Source organism: Pseudophryne corroboree, chromosome 6, assembly GCF_028390025.1.
Source record: "Pseudophryne corroboree isolate aPseCor3 chromosome 6, aPseCor3.hap2, whole genome shotgun sequence".
Classification (NCBI taxonomy): Eukaryota; Metazoa; Chordata; class Amphibia; order Anura; family Myobatrachidae; genus Pseudophryne; species Pseudophryne corroboree.
The window spans coordinates 692,573,356-692,596,209 of record NC_086449.1 but is presented as its reverse complement, the minus strand read 5'-3'; the positions used below and the strand labels follow the sequence as shown (position 1 = coordinate 692,596,209).

The following is a 22,854-nucleotide window of genomic DNA, read 5'->3' as shown; positions in this document are numbered from 1 at the left end:
TAATACGTGCATTATGGAAAATGTGATGCAAGTCAAGTGAAAGCTGATGGTAAGCGCAGTACTTCAGGCTCTAATTAGCAGCCTTTGCAACTGAAGCTTGTTAGTAAATCATCCATGCACATAATATTGCTTGAAAAGCTGCTTGTTCTTAGGCCAATTAGCCAAAGTATTACCATCAAAACCAGCAAATTGGATGAATATTGATCCCATTTAAAGCCTCCAGGATGATGACTAAATAGTGGACTGTGTGGACTAGTAAGCCAAGATTAATTCATTAGGCATTGTTTTATGTCACTAGTCTAGTGCATTAAGTGGGTTTTAACTGTGGATAGCACATTATTTCCTTCGTAAGGAATTCATTAATACTGTTTCTGATGTTTATATTGATTTAATAATGTCAAACTTGTTATGAGTTGTTACATAGTCCTGTAATTGTTCCAATGGGTTCAGTATGATTTGCTGGTGCACGGGATGCCGGCAGTCCGAATACCAATGCTGCAATCCTGACAGGGGGGAGGTAAGAGTGTTACCCCCTCTCCCCTACCTCCTAACCCCCCCATCCCACAGCCTAACCCTAAACTCCCCCCGGCTGTGCCTAAACCTAACACCTCCTGCCCTACAGCCCTCCCCCTAATCCCCCCCCTTTAGTGCCTAAACCTAACAACCCCCCCCCCCCCCCCCCCGATTTCTAAATGTAATCTTGGAGTACTCCCGATAATAACAATATTAATATAATATAATTATACAAGACCTGGCACAGTTTAGCTATGAAGACCAGTGATGGGCATGTTAGTGTGGAAAGGTACCTGACATGCTAAGACTACTGTATATATGTTTTCCATTATGGTTACAGGATTTGACAAGCTCAACACTGTACAGTATACTGAGATTACCTACAGTATGTTCAAAATGTTTACGCTTGGATGAAAGAGGTATAGGACCATGGGTGGACAGACAGTTTTGTGTCACTGGGGACTGTCCATTACATTAATTAATTTGCTGTATTCTTGGGTCCCACAAAAATGAATTGGGGCAGATGTACTGTACTATGCCTTGGAAAGTGATAAAGTGAAGAGACAAACTACCAACCAATCAATTCCTTTCAAACACTAACTGTAACATGGCAATCAGAAGCTTATTGGCTGGTACTTAATCTCTCTCCACTTTATCAACCTCTATGGCTTAGTAAATCTCCCCCATTATAAGATTAATAGAAGGAATGAGGCGCTTATATACTGTATTTACTTGTAGTTGGGCCTGCAGTTTCCTGGACTTTTTTCCCTTCTGTCTCCTTTCTTTCCCATCGCTCTCCGCATTTTTCTCCAACTCCCTTTCTCTCTCCCCCTCTCTTATCTTGTCTCTCTCCCCCTCACATATTACTGTCTCCTTCCTCTTCTCTCTCCCTTATTCCAGATCACTTTTCCCTGTCTCTCTCTCTCTCTGACTCTATCACCCCATTTATGGACCTCTTGTTCTCTCCCCTCTTTTGCTTCTCTTTTTTCCTCTCTCTCCCCCTCTTTTTCCTTATAACTGTCTGCTATATTTTATTAATCAGTATTGCTTCTAGTTCTGCACTATTACAAGTTTGATGTGTCTTTCACTCTCTCTGTAATTTCATTCTTCTGTTTATTATAACAGCATCCTTTACTTTCACTTCATAATTTGTATATTACCAACTACAGTATATAATCAGCGTTACACAATTGTACATCTTCATTCTCGGCACTCCCTCTGGGTGTCCTGTCAAGAGGGATATCTAGCCTTTTGTGCTCTGCTTCCGTTGAGCGAGCCACATCAGTATTTATCTCAGCACGGTATGTACTTGACTACACTAAACAGACTATACATAATCTGGGATGGAAAAGTTAATAATAATAAATACTAATAGTGCTTGAATTTAAAACATGTTTTTACTTAAAATATTCCTTCTTAGGTAGACAGGAGGGGAGATGTATCAAGCTTTGGAGAGAAATAAAGTAGAGCTTTCCAAAGCATCGAGTCAGGGTCTATCTGTCATTAATCTAGCCCAGTATTTAAACTGACAGAAGCTGGTTGGTTGCTTTTGGCATCTTATCACTGTTTTTATCTCTCTCCAAGGCTTGATACATCTCCCCCAGGATGTGGTGAAGTGAGAGCCTAATGTATTTCCCATGCACACTTGTATGTTTAAATTTAGTTTTAAATGGGCAATTGCAGCTTTCGTGTAAATTGCTGTTAGATCAGAGGGACATTGGAGCTTAAGAGACTGGTTAGCGCCAGGGTAGAGCTCTGGTGCCACCACAACTATTACATGGCATCTTCTATTACATCCGGCTTCCATCATATCTAATCATGACAGCATGCAACAGAGACCTGCCCCTGTGGTACTTGCTGATGATGTCATTATTAACTGAGTGTTGCCAAGCATTACCCCACCTCTAAACGTGGAAGTGCTTACCAAGCCTGCATTGAAATAAAAAGTGTTATGTTGAATTGTGAATTAGATTTTTGTGCTTGGTACATTTATTTGTAACAAGTAAAGCATATTATTATTTTGTGTGTCACAGTCAGGCTTGGACTGGCCCACAGGGCTACAGGGGAAACCACCGGTGGGCCCCACTGCCTGGGGGCACACCTCCTGCTCTAAGGATCAGGTTCCGGACTGTGCACTTGAATTATACATTATACATGTTACCTTATAATGGACTATGGTGTATTTCTCAGTGCATTGCTATTATTAATCTAGTACGTTATCATGCATGCAGCAGCTGAATTTACTGTATATATTTATGAAGGGGCCCAGACGTTGCACTCTCTGTAAGTCAAACCAATGAGGTGGCAGGCCACACCCCTAAACATGGGCCCCTACCACTGCATTCCCCCGGTGGGCCCTACATGCCCCAGTCCGACACTGGTCACAGTTAATTGTTGGTTGGATTGGTCCCATGTCAATCTCAGAAAGGTAATAAAGAACAAAAAATAAAAAAGACAGAATTAAAACAAAAGAAAACATTTACCTCCATGAGGAAAGAATTGTGAATATATCTGCTTAAAGGTATCTTCATTAACTACTCCAGTAGGACATTCCTTGGTACATGTAAAAGAAGAAAAAGTTATTGTTATGTTAGAAGGCAAAATTGAAAATAAAGAAATATATATAATTAATTAACAGACAGTATGGGCGGTATTCAATTGTTTGAAAAGTCAGTTGGGTGTCTGTTTTTCCCTATCTAATAGACAGGAAAAAAGACACCCAACCGACTTTTCAAACAATTAAATTCCCCCCTATGTGTCATAACTACCGACCACGTTATATTGGGAGTGTTGCTCCTATACTATGTCAGGGCCGAAACTAGGGGGGGGCTAGGGGGGCAGGTGACCTGGGCGCCGGATTGGAGGGGGCGCGAGACCCCCAAACACCGCCGCGGCACTTTTAAACCCCCTTCTCCCGAGTGCCCAGCTCGGGGGGCGGGGTTTCGCGGAATGACGCGATTGCGTCGTGACGTCACGGCGCAAACGCGTCATTCAACGAAACCCCGCCGGAGGAGGGAGAACTGAAGGGGGAGCCCGGAGCCGCGCAGACGAGGAGGGAGAGGCGGCTAAAGAGCGGCGAGAACCGCTTAAAATGTAAGTCAGCCCCTCTCCCTTCCTCTCTCTCTCTCTCTCCCTCCCTCCCTCTCCCCACCACCTGCCGTAATGTTTAAAATGGGGACCTGCTGTGCCTGCGTACTGTGTAAAATGGGGACCTGTGCCTGCGTACTGTGTAAAATGGGGACCTGTGCCAGCGTACTGTGTAAAATGGGGACCTGTGCCAGCGTACTGTGTAAAATGGGGACCTGTGCCAGCGTACTGTGTAAAATGGGGACCTGTGCCAGCGTACTGTGTAAAATGGGGACACTTGCCAGCGTACTGTGTTAAATGGGGACCTGTGCCAGCGTACTGTGTAAAATGGGGACCTGTGCCAGCGTACTGTGTAAAATGGGGACCTGTGCCTGCGTACTGTGTAAAATGGGGACCTGTGCCAGCGTAATGTGTAAAATGGGGACCTGTGCCAGCGTACTGTGTAAAATGGGGACCTGTGCCTGCGTACTGTGTAAAATGGGGACCTGTGCCTGCGTACTGTGTAAAATGGGGACCTGTGCCTGCGTACTGTGTAAAATGGGGACCTGTGCCTGCGTACTGTGTAAAATGGGGACCTGTGCCAGCGTACTGTGTAAAATGGGGACCTGTGCCAGCGTACTGTGTAAAATGGGGACACTTGCCAGCGTACTGTGTAAAATGGGGACACTTGCCAGCGTACTGTGTAAAATGGGGACCTGTGCCAGCGTACTGTGTAAAATGGGGACCTGTGCCAGTGTACTGTGTAAAATGGGGACCTGTGCCTGCGTACTGTGTAAAATGGGGACCTGTGCCTGCGTACTGTGTAAAATGGGGACCTGTGCCTGCGTACTGTGTAAAATGGGGACCTGCGTACTGTGTAAAATGGGGACCTGTGCCAGCGTACTGTGTAAAATGGGGACCTGTGCCAGCGTACTGTGTAAAATGGGGACCTGTGCCAGCGTACTGTGTAAAATGGGGACCTGTGCCAGCGTACTGTGTAAAATGGGGACCTGTGCCAGCGTACTGTGTAAAATGGGGACCTGTGCCAGCGTACTGTGTAAAATGGGGACCTGTGCCAGCGTACTGTGTAAAATGGGGACCTGTGCCAGCGTACTGTGTAAAATGGGGACACTTGCCAGCGTACTGTGTAAAATGGGGACCTGTGCCAGCGTACTGTGTAAAATGGGGACCTGTGCCTGCGTACTGTGTAAAATGGGGACCTGTGCCTGCGTACTGTGTAAAATGGGGACCTGTGCCTGCGTACTGTGTAAAATGGGGACCTGTGCCTGCGTACTGTGTAAAATGGGGTCCTTTGCCAGCGTACTGTGTAAAATGGGGACCTGTGCCAGCGTACTGTGTAAAATGGGGACCTGTGCCAGCGTACTGTGTAAAATGGGGACCTGTGCCAGCGTACTGTGTAAAATGGGGACCTGTGCCTGCGTACTGTGTAAAATGGGGACCTGTGCCTGTGTACTGTGTAAAATGGGGACCTGTGCCTGCGTACTGTGTAAAATGGGGACCTGTGCCAGCGTACTGTGTAAAATGGGGACCTGTGCCAGCGTACTGTGTAAAATGGGGACCTGTGCCTGCGTACTGTGTAAAATGGGGACCTGTGCCTGCGTACTGTGTAAAATGGGGACCTGTGCCAGCGTACTGTGTAAAATGGGGACCTGTGCCAGCGTACTGTGTAAAATGGGGACCTGTGCCAGCGTACTGTGTAAAATGGGGACCTGTGCCAGCGTACTGTGTAAAATGGGGACACTTGCCAGCGTACTGTGTAAAATGGGGACCTGTGCCTGCGTACTGTGTAAAATGGGGACCTGTGCCTGCCGCAATGTGTAAAATGGGGACACTTGCCAGCGTACTGTGTAAAATGGGGACACTTGCCAGCTTACTGTGTAAAATGGGGACACGTGCCTGCCGCAATGTGTAAAATGGGGACACTTTTTCCTGCCGCAATGTGTAAAATGGGGACACTTTTTCCTGCCGCAATGTGTAAAATGGGGACACTTTTTCCTGCCGCAATGTGTAAAATGGGGACACTTTTTCCTGGATATGAAATTTATGTTAGAAAAGGCAGTTTTTCAGGTTAAAAAGTTCTGAAAGATATATATATATATATATATATATATATATAATATTTTTATTCATTTATTTATTTATTTATTTATTTTTTATTTTATTATTTTTATTCATTTATTGTAAAATATTTTTTTTTTTTTTTTTGCGGGGGGGGGGGGGGGGGGGGTGTCAAATGACTACCTTGCCCCGGGTGACAGAAATCCTAGTTTCGGCCCTGACTATGTAGACATAAACTGACAATAACTACCTCCCCTCCTCTGAGTAAACACACCTGTACAGTACCCTAATCTGGATACACACTGGCTGATATATGTTGGGTGCATCGGCTGGTCTGTACCACAATATGTCTGTGAGCGACGTTGTTCACATACATCTCGCATTGGCCCTACAGCACAGCCGATGGCCGATATATATGCAGACATATCGGTTCATCACGCTGTGTGTACGGGCAGTCATATACTTGCTGCAGATGCCGCCACTGTCTGACAGCACAACTGGGCGGGCACATGTAAATGCCTGTCTAGTTGTGATGTCAGGCAGAACACATTGGGCGGACAATCGGTAAGTGTGTATGCACTTACCAATTGTCAGATACTGTAGGTCGGCTCAGGGGTGGATTTAGGGGTAAAGGGGCCCCTAGGCACAACAGTAATGGCCACTCCCCCCCCCGCCTCATTTTATTATTTTCATTGATTCGTTATAAGAATTAATTTGATGATAGACAATTATATAGATTAATAAAAAAAATCCACTATTAATTTTTTGTTTGTTATTGTATGTATCATATTTACTAAGTAGTACAGCTTACAAGGCAGTATGTGTATGTCCTACCCATTTACACTCCAATCACGATGGCATTTGGTACAGTACAGTGGAAATATTTGACAGTTACTGGTACATTTTGGGATGACAGCACCAACACAAGCATCCAAGTGCCGCCCCCCAACAAGTGCCGCCCCTAAGCAGTGTAAGCACGTGCCTCTGGTGCCTAATGGGAAATTCACCACTAAGTCGGCCTAGTGTGTACCCAGCATAAGAAGCAGCAGCTTATTATTTGTATTGTAACGAAAATATACTTAGTGTAAAATGTATTACATTACAGGTTGAGTATCCCATATCCAAATATCCGAAATACGGAATATTCCGAAATACGGACTTTTTTGAGTGAGAGTGGGATAGTGAAACTTTTGTTTTTTGATGGCTCAATGTACACAAACTTTGTTTAATACACAAAGTTATTAAAAATATTGTATTAAATGACCTTTAGGCTGTGTGTATAAGGTGTATAAGAAAGATAAACGAATTGTGTGATGTACACACACTTTGTTTAATGCACAAAGTTATAAAAAGTATTGGCTAAAATGACCTTCAGGCTGTGTGTATAAGGTGTATATGTAACTTAAATGCATTCTGTGCTTAGACTTGGGTCCCATCACCATGATATCTCATTATGGTATGCAATTATTCCAAAATACGGAAAAATCCCATATCCAAAATACCTCTGGTCCCGAGCATTTTGGATAAGGGATAGTCAACCTGTATCTTCATATTCAGTAATGTGCTGGAAATTACAGTATTATTATTATTATCATTATTATTATTATTATTATTACTTTCTGAACCCTTTACTTGTTTTGTTTTTATGTATGTTTTTATTGAAAATTTTTGCTTTTATGTAAATAGACAATGATGATGAGGATGATCATTAGTACTCACGTATCCTAGAAACAAAAAAATAGTGGTGTAGTTGTTCAAATACAGTATAATATAAATAAATGTAAACAATAATAACAGTCAGTTAAATGTAAACTATTTAATATAAATTAATTTTAAAATACAATAAGAGACACACAAATACTCAGGACAAAGGGCCTAATTCAGATCTGATCGCAGCAGCAAATTTCTTAGCGAATGGGCAAAACCATGTGCACTGCATGCGGGCAGATATAACATGTGCAAAGGGAGTTAGATGTGGGTGTGATGTGTTCAAACTGAAATCTAAATTTAAAAATGTTAATCTAAATTTTTTATGGTTTTTTTCATATTTATAACTTTTTCATACTTTACCTTCCATGTGGACTACGATTGGGAACAGTAACCTCCCTGAAGCATAGCAAGCCATGTGAGGGGGCACAATGCACTAATTGCACAATGCACAAATTGGGGGTCAAGGTGCTCAAACAAATTGACACACCAAAAACTTTAAAAAAAACTTATGTCAACCTTTATATGTTTCACCCATTTTCATGTCAACCTTTTGCTTGTGCCAACCTTTTTTTTTCATGTTGACCTTGTGAAAGTCGTTCTTTTGGAGTCTACCTAGACACTGTCAAGCTTTTACTGTCAACCTAATGATAAATACCTGGATAAACAGCACCTCTGTGGAAATCCATGCAAATATTGGGCCTTTAAGTACATCAAGGATGCTTTTATTTCAACATCTTGGATGAACATTTTCCTTGTGTGTGATCTGGCCAATACTGAAATTGTGGTTTTAAAATTTCAATCATTTAGATCAAGGCTCTGTGCCTTTGGAAGTTATATCTAAATATTAGCAAGTGCTAGCTATCAATAGGATGTTCATTAGATGAGACAGTTGTGATATGGAGATAGTGTATCTATCATGCATTTAACATTTTTGCTGTGTTGTAGCCGTGTGTCACAAGGTATTGTGTATATCTATGTTCTAACTTCAGTTGTGATTGTTCATTTTTTATATAGTCATTCAATTTTATTTAGATCACCTATCTTCTCTTTTATTTATTATGAGCTGCTGCAGCTCGTCTCACTGACGGGTCCTGGTCGTTGCCAGACAACTGGGACGGCAGAGCACTTCCGCCCAGCGATCCCCGCTGGTTGCAAGGCAACCAGGACACTGGGTGTGGTGGGGACTGTGGTTGTTTAGCAACCAGGATGCTTTTGTGGTACATGCAGCGCTGCAACTGCACGGAGTTATGTAATTACTGACATTGCTAGACTGGCTATCTCCATTGGACAGTCTGCTGTTAAAAGCAAGTCAGCCCAGCTCTCAGTGTTGGTTATAGCTTGTGCCTTTATCATTATAAGCTGCTGGTCCCTGTTCTCAGTTACTGTACATATCCCGTTGGTCCTGTGGATACTCTGCCCATTTGCCTGCCTGTCTGATCCCAGTCCTTGTCCTGCCTGCACCCACGTTCTATCCTAGTGTTTAAACACTCCTTTGTTGTTCCCGTACTCAGCCTGCTGAAAGTTACAACTGTGCTGTGCCTGCATACCATCTGCACCGTGTATAGCATCTGCCTCAGTACCTGCATTCCACTGCACTTCTTCTACCTACGCTGAGATCCTAGCTTGTTCCTGACCCTCCACCTTTTGTGCTTACCAGTTCCTGTTTACTCTCAATATACTCCATCTTGTTTACCTGCGGTCTTCAGTCTATTGTGTGAGCCCCTACTGCTAGAGGTATAAGTCCAGGCAGCTGCCTAAGTATCGGTGTGCATGTCGTGCATAAAGGGCTGTTATTGGCAGAAGACCCTCTCATCAGTTCTAGGGGTCTCACACAAATAGCACTGAAGTACCCTAACACCATTTCTCTTTTTTTGATATATGCTATGGCTGCATCTGTATTGTACATTTTAGGTTACATACTTCAGGTGCGTTCAACTCAAAATACAGATGTGGGGAAGGGTGCAAACACATATTTCTGCAATAGTCAACAGTTAAGTCTAAATCACCCCCTTTTACTACATTCAGAACAATAAATAGGGGGATTATGTGCATACATGAATGGAATCTTCTGCATGCTATGCTCCATAAAGAGAGACAGCAGCACTTAACATCCAAATGTGATAGTTGGAAAGGCCCCATTGAGGTCAATGTTTGATGGAAAAAAATGAGTTTTGGGAGTGATCCAGTCCTAAGATTTTAAGGATATCTTCTTTTAATAATTACATACACTCATACCATACCCCTCTAGCATCTTTGTGATGCTTTACTGTATGAGTTACTGTATGAGTAAAAAAAATGCAATATTTGCTGTCGAATTTCATAATTTTACATTTATAATATAACAATAATACAATTATAATTTGCACTCGGGAATATTGTAGAGTATATATTTTGTCTGAGTGTATTTATGAATTAATTAATGTGTCATTTTACCAAGCAGATTTCAAACAATGGTCTACAGTTTATATGAATATAAACATAATCTTACATTTTTGAATCCCCTGTAAAGAACTTGAAGTTCCCTTTTAGAAAATTTTGTTTGTGCCTCTAGTTGCTCCAGTCCCTCTGGTCGGTAACAAACCATCGTCATTTCCAGCTCATCTTCTATTTTATCTATATATTAACAAAAAAAAAAAAAACATATTGCATTAAAAAAAATAACCAAGAAGGCTGCAATTACCAAATACAGATTTCAAAATGTTATAATTTTTATCTTAATAACATTTGAGGACACAGAGGGAGTAAGGAAAGCAGTGCATAAAAATGTATTGTTGTGCTTGAAAATCTGACTCAACTATAAAAAATAATAGACAATATTTAGTTATACACCATCAGTGTAGTGGATAATTAACAACCTAAAGCCGTGGTTCCCAAACTTGGTGCTGTGTCACCCTGGGGTGCTGCAAGACACTTTCAGGGGTGCTATGGGATGGAGGTCTAGTGCCAAATCAATATTTATGGTTAATGTGATAGACAAAACCAGTGCTTGTGGTTGACAATGATAAAATGTGAAAACAAACAGGAGCCCAACCATGTCCACCACCAGTTAGCTGAACATAAGGATGACAGGTACAGTAAGCACAATTTACTTCAATTAATAATTTTGGGCTGAAATTCTCATCTTTTGGCTTAAGGGTGAAATTAAACATATCCTGAAACTCTAGGCCAGGCATTCCCAACCTACAGTATGTCCTCAAGGCACACTAACTGTCCAGGGTTTAGTGATATCCATGCTCGATCACAGCTGGCTTAATTAGTTATTTTGACTTAACCATCTGTGCTGAAGCCTGGATATCACTAAAACCTGCACTATTAGTGTGACTTGAGGACTGAGGTTGGGAATGTCTGCTCTAGGGCACTGTGACACGAGAACGTTTGGGAACCACTGACCAAGAGAATAGAAGAGGGCCATTATTTCCCTATTAACAACTAGCATGCACCAGGTCAGAGTTTCTCATCTCTTTATTCAAATACTGTAGGAAACAAGTGCAGAGGGAATAGGCACATTTCCTTTAATGGGTATTTCCATAGGTTTGGACATTTGTTATAACCAATAAAATGAAAAAGGCTTACAATTACTTATTTTATAATTAAATTGTATACCTATTCATTTATTGGCTAGCTCTAGCCTCTGATAGAAAGCTAGTCGCACATTACATTCAAAACTGTTGAAATTAGGCCAATGATACATTAATTGGGGGTAGACCCTGCACTTTCTCTTTCCAATGCATGTCCCTCTGAATGAGCAAGAGGCATCATTGACACAGGTTAGACACGTTAGTTACAATCTTCTAGTAAGTGTATCTAACCAACAAATGAACATGGTATAGTTATTCATTATTGAAAAGATCTTTAGGGTCTTGACATTGAATTATTTTTAAAACATTTAATAAAGGTGAAAATTTCCTTTACTGACCCCTCTGGACTATACTCTCAGGACTTTTCACTATTTCCAAACTAAAAATAATCTAATTAACTGGAACAAAAACACGTGATTATACAGCGGTAAATGAGATGAAAATTGCCTAATATTGTAGATTAGATAGGGTTGATTCTAGAGACATTCATTCATAGTTTAAATCCCAAAACGTTTTAGAAAAAAAATAATTGTGACCAATCGTTGACTGTCTTTGTATTTTGTGCTGTAAATGCACAGGTAAAGCACTTTGAATCTACTGGGAGAAAAGTGCTATAGAAATATTATTATTATTATTATTATTATTATTATTATTATTATTATTATAATGCAGGAATATCCATCTGTATACTTGTGTACGTGTCTGTAGAGACATTCAGTTTAATACTCACAAGAAGTTTCTCCTATCCAAGAAAAGAATAGCTCAGTCCTGGCTCTTTATTGTAGTTTATGTCAATCTAGCGGTTATATTGTGTATATACACATGATACTTTATATACAGCTTATACATGTGAGTATTTTTACTAAAATTCAGAATTATTGAATGATGACACAATGTTAAACTATAAAATGTTATGTTTCTTTATGATATTTATTACTCTGGGTTCCGCTTTCAATGGTGCAACATGTCTTTGGAATAAAGTAAGGTTAACTAGGACACTTCCCAAAGTGAGTGCTGTATCACCTTAGTGTGTTGTACAGTAAGTTGGTACATGGTGTGTCACACACAATGATAGTAGAGTAACAAAAAAGAAAAAGGCCGGGGTCCCGCAGGACTAGAGATAAGCAGTTCATTTTTTCTCTCTCAAAATTCGAACACAAAATTCGAACACAGATCTTGTGTGTTTTGGATTGCATATAAAAGTCCTCCTTTGTGATCAGGTGCCAGTTCACACTGGAGAGCAAAGGGAGAGGGTATGGGACAGGGCTGGATCACTGTGTAAATAAAACGCCATTAGCACGTGATCAGGGCGCCATTAGGAGTCAGTTTAGCTTTAGCCAGTGGCGTCACAAGGGGGGTGCGGCCATCGCCTGGGTATCACCCCTGGGGGCGTGACACCAAAATGTAGGCTCCTCCACTGTGACAGGAGCTGGGTGCTGCAATATGAAAGTTTCCTACAGCACCCGACTCATGTCATAGAAGATGAGCCAACAGCGCAGGAACACTGTCTCCGGGAGCAGGCACGCCCCCCGAAGTGACGATCTCGGTATCCTCCTCTGTATACATCCACACCCTTGCTATACATGGTCATGCCCCCTTTTCACCCCGACCGCGCCTCCAGTGTGCTGGGAGATCAAAGGTGCACACCGGGTGTCACCACACATGGTGACACCTCTGGCTTTAGCTGACTTTATAATAGTAGGTTGCTGAAGATAGGAGTAGGTGCATGGGAAGGATGTCTTCAGGCATCATTGTCAGTGTGTGTGTGTGTGTGTGTGTGTGTGTGTGTGTGTGTGTGTGTGTGTGTGTGTGTGTGTTTGTCACACAAACTGCACAGCACACTCACACACTGCAAATGCAAGCTTGTTATTCTGCAATATTGCTAATCACTTATGTATGAGCCTGGGCAGAGACAGTGTTGAGTAAAGGTTACCTGTGCACAAAATACTCTGCTGTGCCTGAACTGCACCCCAAGAAGACCGCTTTTGAGTGTTTTCCTGTTATAAAAAGAATAATTCTCTAGTACTCAGACTCCATTGCGCTGTGGTGCTGCCGGCTACAGAGGAGGGGGCCCGGATAGAGGAGGTTGCACATGGGCCTCCTCCTCTGTTAGTACACCACTGGCACAAGCCAAAGATAAAATGGTTCAATCAGTAGGTAAAGGGAGCAAAACCTTTTTTTTAGGTATATAAGTTAAGGGGAAAAAAACAAAAAGGTGGAAATAAAAGACTTGAGACTGAAAGTGGCAGTCTTATTGAAGTAGACAATGTAATAGCAGATCATCGTAATCATTTTCTTTTGCTTTATTAATCACTACTGAAAGTGAGTGAAAGGGACCACACTTATGTTCCAAATATATTTATAGAAATGAGGTAGATAGATACAAGTACATTTACAGAAAAGAAGGTCCTATCAGAACTCTTAAAACTAAAGGTGGATAAATCAAAGGGCCAGATGGGACACATCAATGATACTAAAAGAGCTTAAAGGGGTGCTGGTGACAATTATTCTACCAGTAAATAGCTAGTGGAAGCAGGGCCGTCTTAACAGCAGTGTAGGCCCCTGGGCACAGCAATGCACTGGGCCCCCTACCCATCCTCCAGCAGTAGGGGTGCTATCAGCGGCAACTTTGATGTCCCGTGGGCGGTAGGGGGTGTTCTATCTTCCGCTGAGCATGTAGGATCTGAAGCAGTAATTTCTGCTAATTACTCCTTTACTACACAGATGGAGCAGGAGGGAGAACACTAATCTGTAGAAGGGGGCATTGGGAAGAATGAAGGGGCCCTGGTACATGACTTCCAGTGTGGTAGGGGGTGTTTAATATGTAGGGGAGGGGTGGGTAGTGGAGTGGGCTTAATATTTATCATTTTCTATTTCTTAGCTTTGCATGGAATAAAAAAGCTATAGAGTCCCCAACTTTCAGGAGGTACTGGGGACATGGGAATCAGAGTTCAGGAGCCAGAGCAATCCACCAATTAAAAAAATCTGCATACCAGGCGTGTGGATCTGGGGCAGGGACCAGCTGCTTGAAGGCTGATATCTCTGGTTCTGGGCATATTAGAGACAAGCTGCCAGTGTCCACCAAAAGTGGAGAGTCACAGCTTTTACAGTATACCCTTAGAAAAACTCTATGTCAGACAGAACCTGGGATATCTGGCCAGGAAGAGCAATTAACAGGCTTGGATGGGGACCACTGCTTTGAAGTCGGATATCTCCAGTTCCCCAAAGCCAATTTTCAAAAATCCAGTACCCCTTGAATGAGGGGACCCTCAACTATCAGCCTAGGGCCCTTAGACTCCTGGGGCCCTTGGGCAAGAGCCCATTTGGCCCATACAAAAAGACGGCCCTGAGTGGAAGCATGGAAGAGGCAAGCAATTACCAACCAGTGAGCTTTACATCAGTAGTAGGGAAATTTATGGAAATACTCTTAAAACAAAGAGTTGTAGAATATCTCAAATCCAGCAGCATACAAGATACCAAACAGTATGAATTTACTGAGGGGAGATCATGTCAAACAAATCTTATTGACTTTTTTAAATGGGTGACTAAAGTAATAGATTAAGGAGAGGCAGGCATAGATGTAGCTTATCTAGACTTTAGTAAGGACTTTGACATAGTCCCACATCGCAGACTGGTAAATAAACTTGAAAGCTTGGTATTGGATACTAAGAATGGATAGGACCTTGGTTGCAGGATAGAAAACAGAGTTGCAGTAAATGGAGTGCATTCACAAGAGGGAAATGATACTAGTGGAGTACCCCAGGGATCTGTACTTGGACCAGTGCATTTTAATATTTTTATTGGTGATATTGCAAATGGTATGGAAAGGAAAGTATACCTTTTGCAGATAAAACAAAGGTATGCAACAGGGTAGACATGTCAGGTGGGGTAAAACAAATTATTGATAATCTAGGTAGACTAGAGAAATGATCCAGAGTGTGTCAATTACAGTTTAAAGCCAAAAAATGCAAAATGATGCACTTGGATCTCAAAAATCCATAGGCTAAATATAGTGTTAATGGCACTATATTGGAAACTACTGAGGAGGAAAGGGATCTAAGAGTCACTATTTCAGGTGACTTAAATGCAGGTAAGCAATGTAACAAAGCAACGAGGAAGGCTTGTCAGATGTTTATTTGCTTAGGGAGAGTAATCAGTAACAGAAAGAAAGAAGTAATAATGCCACTGAATAGATCATTGGTACGGCTAAATCTAGAATACTGTGTTAAGTTTTAGAGGGCATACCTACAGAAGGAAATTTATATTTTAGAGACTGTACTAAGAAGGGCAACTAAAATGGTGCATGGCCTACACCACAAAACTTTCCAGGAAAGACTAAAAGATGTTAATACTGTGTGTATAGTTTGGAGCAGAGTAGGGAAAGGGGGACATAATAGAAACTGTCATTGCTCTGTGGAAAGGCTTGTCTCTTTTAAGTGCTGCTTGGATTTCTAAATGTGAGTTTTAAACAGCAAAAAGGTGAACTCTGATTAATCTCTGTCTATCCATATAGGGATAGTAATATTGTGAGAGAAAGTTAATCTGAATCTGATTGTTTATATCTATACTGTTTCTTTTTTGTTTTAATATATCTGTACTGGGTGTTTTTTTTGGAGGGGAAAAAAAAAGTGTGAGGTGAAAAGCCAGAGGGGTTAACTCAGGTGTGAGTAATCAGGAGGAGGAGGGGCTGAGTAAAGCAGCTGGCTGAGCCTATATAAGCACAGCAGCAGTGGTGCAAGTAGAAAAAATGTCTTACGGGTACTGTGTGCGCGCGCCGAAGGCGCGCGCGCAAAAAAATGGGTGTGGCCAAATGCCACATGGGGCGTGGCCAATGAAAATGGGGGCGTGATACACATATGGGGGAGGGGCAGATTCACGTATGACCCCAATAGTGTCAGATACACGTTGCACCACAGTGATAGATATACATTGCCTCACAGTGCCAGATACATATAACCCCACAGTGCCAGATACACATTGCCCCACAGTGCCAGATACACAAATGTCCCCAGAGTGCCAGATACACAAATGTCCCCAGAGTGTCAGATACACATTGCCTCACAGTGCCAGATACACATTGCCCCACAGTGCCAGATGCACATTGCCCCACAGTGCCAGATACACAAATGTCCCCAGAGTGCCAGATACACATTGCCCCACAGTGCCAGATACACATTGCCCCACAGTGCCAGATACACAAATGTCCCCAGAGTGCCAGATACACATTGCCCCACAGTGCCAGATGCACATTGCCCCACAGTGCCAGATGCACATTGCCCCACAGTGCCAGATACACATTGCCCCACAGTGCCAGATACAGAAATGCCCCCAGAGTGCCATACATTGCCTCACAGTGTCAGATACACATTGCCCCACAGTGCTAGATACACAAATGCCCCCACTGTGTCAGATATACATTGCCCCCCGTGCCAGATACAGAAATGCCCCTACAGTGCCAGATATGCCCCCAGTGCCAGATATCCTCCAGTGCCAGGTATACATGCCCCCCTGTGCCAGATATCCCCCAGTGCCAGGTATATATGCCCCCCTGTGCTAGATATGCCCCCAGTGCCAGATATCCCCCAGTGCCAGGTATACATGCCCCCCCAGTGCCAGATATCCCCCAGTGCCAGGTATACATGCCCCCCCAGTGCCAGATATCCCCCAGTGCCAGGTATACATGCCCCCCCAGTGCCAGATATCCCCCAGTGCCTGGTATAACATGCCCCCCCAGTGCCAGATATCCCCCAGTGCCAGGTATAACATGCCCCCCCAGTGCCAGATATCCCCCAGTGCCAGGTATACATGCCCCCCTGTGCCAGATATCCCCCAGTGCCAGGTATATATGCCTCCCTGTGCCAGATATGCCCCCAGTGCCAGGTATACATGCCCCCCTGTGCCAGATATCCCCCAGTGCCAGGTATATATGCCCCCCTGTGCCAGATATGCCCCCAGTGCCAGGTATATATGCCCCCCTGTGCCAGATATGCCCCCAGTGCCAGGTATACATGCCCCCCTGTGCCAGATATCCCCCAGTGCCAGGTATATATGCCTCCCTGTGCCAGATATGCCCCCAGTGCCAGGTATACATGCCCCCCTGTGCCAGATATCCCCCAGTGCCAGGTATATATGCCCCCCTGTGCCAGATATGCCCCCAGTGCCAGGTATATATGCCCCCCTGTGCCAGATATGCCCCCAGTGCCAGGTATACATGCCCCCCTGTGCCAGATATCCCCCAGTGCCAGGTATATATGCCCCCCTGTGCCAGATATGCCCCCAGTGCCAGGTATATATGCCCCCCTGTGCCAGATATGCCCCCAGTGCCAGGTATACATGCCCCCCCAGTGCCAGGTATAACATGCCCCCCTCCCCTACTCACCGCTGCCGTCGCTGTCCTCCTGTCTGTCATGTGAGGGAAGGAGAGTGCAGCCTGCGCCTCTCGTTCCCCTCAGTCTTCGGCGGGTGTCTCAGTTTAATTCAGCGCCGATCCGTGAGCCAATCAGAGCTCGCGGGTGCGAGCTCTGATTGGCTCACGGATCGGCGCTGAAGTAAACTGAAACACCCACCGGAGACTGAGGGGAACGAGAGGCGCAGGCTGCACTCTCCTGCCCTCACATCAGAGGCGTGTGCGGCGGTGCGGCGTGGGGGAGGGAGGGAAGGAAGAGGAGCGGCGGCCCGTCGGTGTGGGTACGGCGTACCCACGGCTAAATTCTTACGGGTACGCCGTACCCACCCGTACCCGCCCACTTGCACCACTGCACAGCAGTGATTAGACTCTTTGGAGCTTGCTCTGTGGAAAGGCTTGTCTCTTTTAAGTGCTGCTTGGATTTCTAAGTGTGAGTTTTAAACAGCAAAAAGGTGAACTCTGATTAATCTCTGTCTATCCATATAGGGATAGTAATATTGTGAGAGAAAGTTAATCTGAATCTGATTGTTTGTATCTATACTGTTTCTTTTTTGTTTTAATATATCTGTACTAGGTGTTTTTTTTGGAGGGGAAAAAAAAAAGTGTGAGGTGAAAAGCCAGAGGGGTTAACTCAGGTGTGAGTAATCAGGAGGAGGAGGGGCTGACTAAAGCAGCTGGCTGAGCCTATATAAGCAGTGATTAGACTCTTTGGAGCTTGCTCTGTGGAAAGGCTTGTCTCTTTTAATTGCTGCTTGGATTTCTAAGTGTGAGTTTTAAACAGCAAAAAGGTGAGTTAGAATACAAAAAAAGGTGAGTTTTATAATACACAATCAGGAACACACATTTGCAGTACCATTAAACTTCTGGTGAGGCTGCAAGGGGCTGACCTTGTGAGTGAGAGGGTCTCTTACTTGGAGTAGCAGAGGGACTGTGATTGTGCGTGTGTGAGGGGCATTTTTATTTTATTTTTTATTTTATTTTTTTTAAGCAGGAGCTGGAAGCTGAGTGAAAAGGAGGTGCAGTGAGCTGGAACAACTGCAACTGCTAAGTGGAGTATAGGTGCCGCAGGAGAGAGTACTACGGCTGCATAAAAGTGAAGGACCAAGACCCGCACAAAGATAGATAAGTATAAGCCAGCTTAATTATTGTATAAGTGAGATTGCTTGTCTTCTACTTTTTATTTTTGCTGCTTTTTCTTTGAGAGTAACAGGGAGTTAGACCTTACAAACAATATGGGAGGGGCTGTGATTGGGGACCTCACTCAGTGCATGTCGTGCAAGATGTATGCACACCTGGAGCTACCGGCCCAGTGTGATTACATCTGCACGAGGTGTGTGCGAACTGTTGCCCTGGAAGCCCAGGTAACTGATCTAGAGCAAACCGTTACGCGACTGAGGGAGATTCACAATCTCGAGCGTAGTTTAGACAGAACGGTGGAGGAGTTGCAAGAGGGGTCACTGGTAGAAGAGGATGATGATCAGGTAGCCAGTTGGGTCACAGTTAGAAGGAAGAAAAAGAGGGGGAGGCTCGACATCTCCGAACTATCAAACCCGAACAAATTTGCCCGATTGGACGAGGAATCGGAGGATGATAGTGAAGAAATGACGGTGCCGGAGGAGACTGCTCCCTCTAGCATCCAGAGGAGCGGTCCCTCTGGCGCGGTTGGGATAAAAGATAGAGAGGTACCTAGTCAGATGGTGGTGGTAGGGGATTCTATCATCAGGAAGGCAGATAGGGCAATCTGCTACCGGGACCGTGATCGCCGTACAGTCTGTTGTCTCCCGGGTGCTCGGGTACGGCACATCGCGGACCGGGTAGATAGATTGTTGGGAGGGGCTGGGAAAGACCCGGCGGTCTTGGTGCACGTTGGCACCAATGACAAAGTTAGTGGAAGGTGGGATGTCCTTAAGAAAGACTATAGGGACTTAGGAAAGAAACTGAAGGCAAGGACATCTAAGGTAATATTCTCAGAATTATTACCCTTGCCACGCGCTAGTCCAGGGAGGCAGAGGGAGATTAGGGAGGTAAATGTGTGGTTTAGGGATTGGTGCAGGAAAGAGGGGTTTGTGTTCCTGGAACACTGGGCGGACTTCTCAGTCAGGCGCCATCTCTTTTGTCGTGACGGATTGCACCTGACTGAGGAGGGGGCAGCGGTGCTGGGGGGCAGGATGGTTAGAAGGTTGGAGGAGATTTTAAACTAGGAGCCTGGGGGGAGGGTTTAGCGAGAAACTACGGGTCATGCAGTGAGAATAGTGGGGATGGCGGTAGTAAACGAAATGGGGGAGAAGTTGGGGGGAGGGTAAGAGCAGGCGGTAAGGTTACTAACATGGGTACTAAAAGGGATTTTACCAAAGCACTAACCAATGACGATTACAGGTCATCATTGCTACTTAAGGTGAAAGATATGCCTAACGCAAGGGAAAATACTTATCTTAGTTGTATGTATGTAAACGCCAGAAGCATTACTGGTAAAAAGGGTGAACTAGAAATACTTGCAGCAAGCAAACAGTATGATATTATAGGCATTACTGAAACTTGGTGGGATGAATCTCATGATTGGACAGTCAATCTAGAGGGCTATACACTGTTTAGGAGAGACAGACTAAATAAAAAGGGTGGAGGGGTGTGTCTTTACGTAAAGCCGTTTTTAAAACCTGATATACGGGAAGATATTCAGGAGGGGACTGTAGACACTGTCGAGACATTATGGGTAATAATTGCATGCGGGGAAAAAGGAATAAAAAAGTTAGTATTGGGTGTATGCTATAGGCCGCCTGGTATCAACGCATCTGATGAGGAATTGTTACTAAAGTAAATTGAAAGAGCAGCAGGAGTAGGAGACATAGTAATGATGGGAGATTTTAACTATCCAGAGATAAACTGGAAAAACGATTCATGTGATACTGCTAGGGGCAATATGTTTTTAAACACACTTAATGATAACTACTTAGTCCAACTAATTGAGGAACCAACTAGGTACAATGCAATCTTAGACCTGGTATTAACAAACAATGGGGATTTGGTATCAGGTATTATAGTAGGGGAACCCTTAGGAAACAGCGACCACAATATGGTCACATTCAATATCAGTTTCCATAAACAGCCCTATACTGGCTCAACTAGGACTCTAAACTTTAGCAAAGCAAATTTTGAAAAGATGAGGGTATTTTTCAGGGATATTGAATGGGAAGGTTAGTTTTTAGGAAAAAATACTACGGAGAAATGGGAGGTACTAAAATTCCTGCTAGCTAAAAATACACTCACATTTATTCCTATGAGTAGCAAAAAAAGGAATAAAAATCATAAACCGATGTGGCTTAACAAAAAGATTAAGGAACTTATGGGCAAGAAAAGGCGAGCATTTAAAAAATACAAATATGACGGGGAAGCAGAGTCATTTCAGCACTATAAGGAATGTAACAAAATTTGCAAAAAGGAAATAAGAGCGGCTAAAGTAGAAACTGAAAAACTAGTAGCAAAGGAAAGCAAAGCGAATCCCAAAAAATTATTTAAATACATTAATAGCAAGAGATTAAAGAAGGAGAGTATAGGCCCTTTAAAAGACAAGTTGGGAGTCTTAAGCAAAAATGATAATGACATAGCGGACACACTAAATGAGTTTTTTTCAACAGTATTCACTAGAGAGGACCCATTTCAGGGACTGACACACAATCTCAATAATGAGAATATCCCACTGATAGGTACTTATTTAAGCGAGGAAGTAGTCTGTGACCGATTAAAACATTTAAAGATTAATAAATCACCAGGGCCCGATGGTATTCACTAGAGATGAGCGGGTTCGGTTTCTTTGAATCCGAACCCGCACGAACTTCACTTTTTTTTTCACGGGTCCGAGCGACTCGGATCTTCCCGCCTTGCTCGGTTAACCCGAGCGCGCCCGAACGTCATCATGACGCTGTCGGATTCTCGCGAGACTCGGATTCTATATAAGGAGCCGCGCGTCGCCGCCATTTTCACACGTGCATTGAGATTGATAGGGAGAGGACGTGGCTGGCGTCCTCTCCATTAGAATAGATTAGAAGAGAGAGAGAGAGAGAGATTGTGCAGACAGAGTTTACCACAGTGACCAGTGCAGTTGTTGTTAAGTTAACTTTTATTTAATATATCCGTTCTCTGCTATATCCGTTCTCTGCCTGAAAAAAACGATACACAGCAGTCACACAGTGTGACTCAGTCTGTGTGCACTCAGCTCAGCCCAGTGTGCTGCACATCAATGTATAAAAGCTTATAATAATTGTGGGGGAGACTGGGGAGCACTGCAGGTTGTTATAGCAGGAGCCAGGAGTACATAATATTATATTAATTTAAAATTAAACAGTGCACACTTTTGCTGCAGGAGTGCCACTGCCAGTGTGACTAGTGGTGACCAGTGCCTGACCACCAGTATAGTAGTATATTGTTGTATACTATCTCTTTATCAACCAGTCTATATTAGCAGCAGACACAGTACAGTGCGGTAGTTCACGGCTGTGGCTACCTCTGTGTCGGCAGTCGGCACTCGGCAGGCAGTCCGTCCATCCATAATTGTATAATTATATACCACCTAACCGTGGTATTTTTTTTTCTTTCTTTATACCGTCGTCATAGTCATACTAGTTGTTACGAGTATACTACTATCTCTTTATCAACCAGTGTACAGTGCGGTAGTTCACGGCTGTGGCTACCTCTGTGTCGGAACTCGGCAGGCAGTCCGTCCATCCATAATTGTATTATTATAATATATACCACCTAACCGTGGTTTTTTTTTCATTCTTTATACCGTCATAGTCAGTCATACTAGTTGTTACGAGTATACTACTATCTCTTTATCAACCAGTGTACAGTGCGGTAGTTCACGGCTGTGGCTACCTCTGTGTCGGCAGTCGGCAGGCAGTCCGTCCATCCATAATTGTATTATAATATATACCACCTAACCGTGGTTTTTTTTTCATTCTTTATACCGTCATAGTGTCATACTAGTTGTTACGAGTATACTACTATCTCTTTATCAACCAGTGTACAGTGCGGTAGTTCACGGCTGTGGCTACCTCTGTGTCGGCAGTCGGCAGGCAGTCCGTCCATCCATAATTGTATTATAATATATACCACCTAACCGTGGTTTTTTTTTCATTCTTTATACCGTCATAGTCAGTCATACTAGTTGTTACGAGTATACTACTATCTCTTTATCAACCAGTGTACAGTGCGGTAGTTCACGGCTGTGGCTACCTCTGTGTCGGAACTCGGCAGGCAGTCCGTCCATCCATAATTGTATTATTATAATATATACCACCTAACCGTGGTTTTTTTTTCATTCTTTATACCGTCATAGTCAGTCATACTAGTTGTTACGAGTATACTACTATCTCTTTATCAACCAGTGTACAGTGCGGTAGTTCACGGCTGTGGCTACCTCTGTGTCGGAACTCGGCAGGCAGTCCGTCCATCCATAATTGTATTATAATATATACCACCTAACCGTGGTTTTTTTTTCGTTCTTTA

At 43.5% G+C, this 22,854-nt stretch overlaps 1 protein-coding gene across 4 annotated transcripts in view; it reads right to left on the bottom strand.

The window, feature by feature from the left end:
* The window catches only part of KCNIP1 (potassium voltage-gated channel interacting protein 1), a 748,664-nt gene that overhangs the window by 100,713 nt on the left and 625,097 nt on the right, over positions 1–22,854 (bottom strand). For all 4 annotated transcript variants that reach the window (XM_063928312.1, XM_063928311.1, XM_063928313.1 and 1 more), the window contains 2 exons: positions 9,857–9,981; positions 2,997–3,066 (listed from right to left, as the gene is read on the bottom strand). In XM_063928312.1, coding sequence (XP_063784382.1) covers positions 2,997–3,066; positions 9,857–9,981 — 195 coding nt within the window. The remainder of the gene's footprint in view (positions 1–2,996; positions 3,067–9,856; positions 9,982–22,854) is intronic.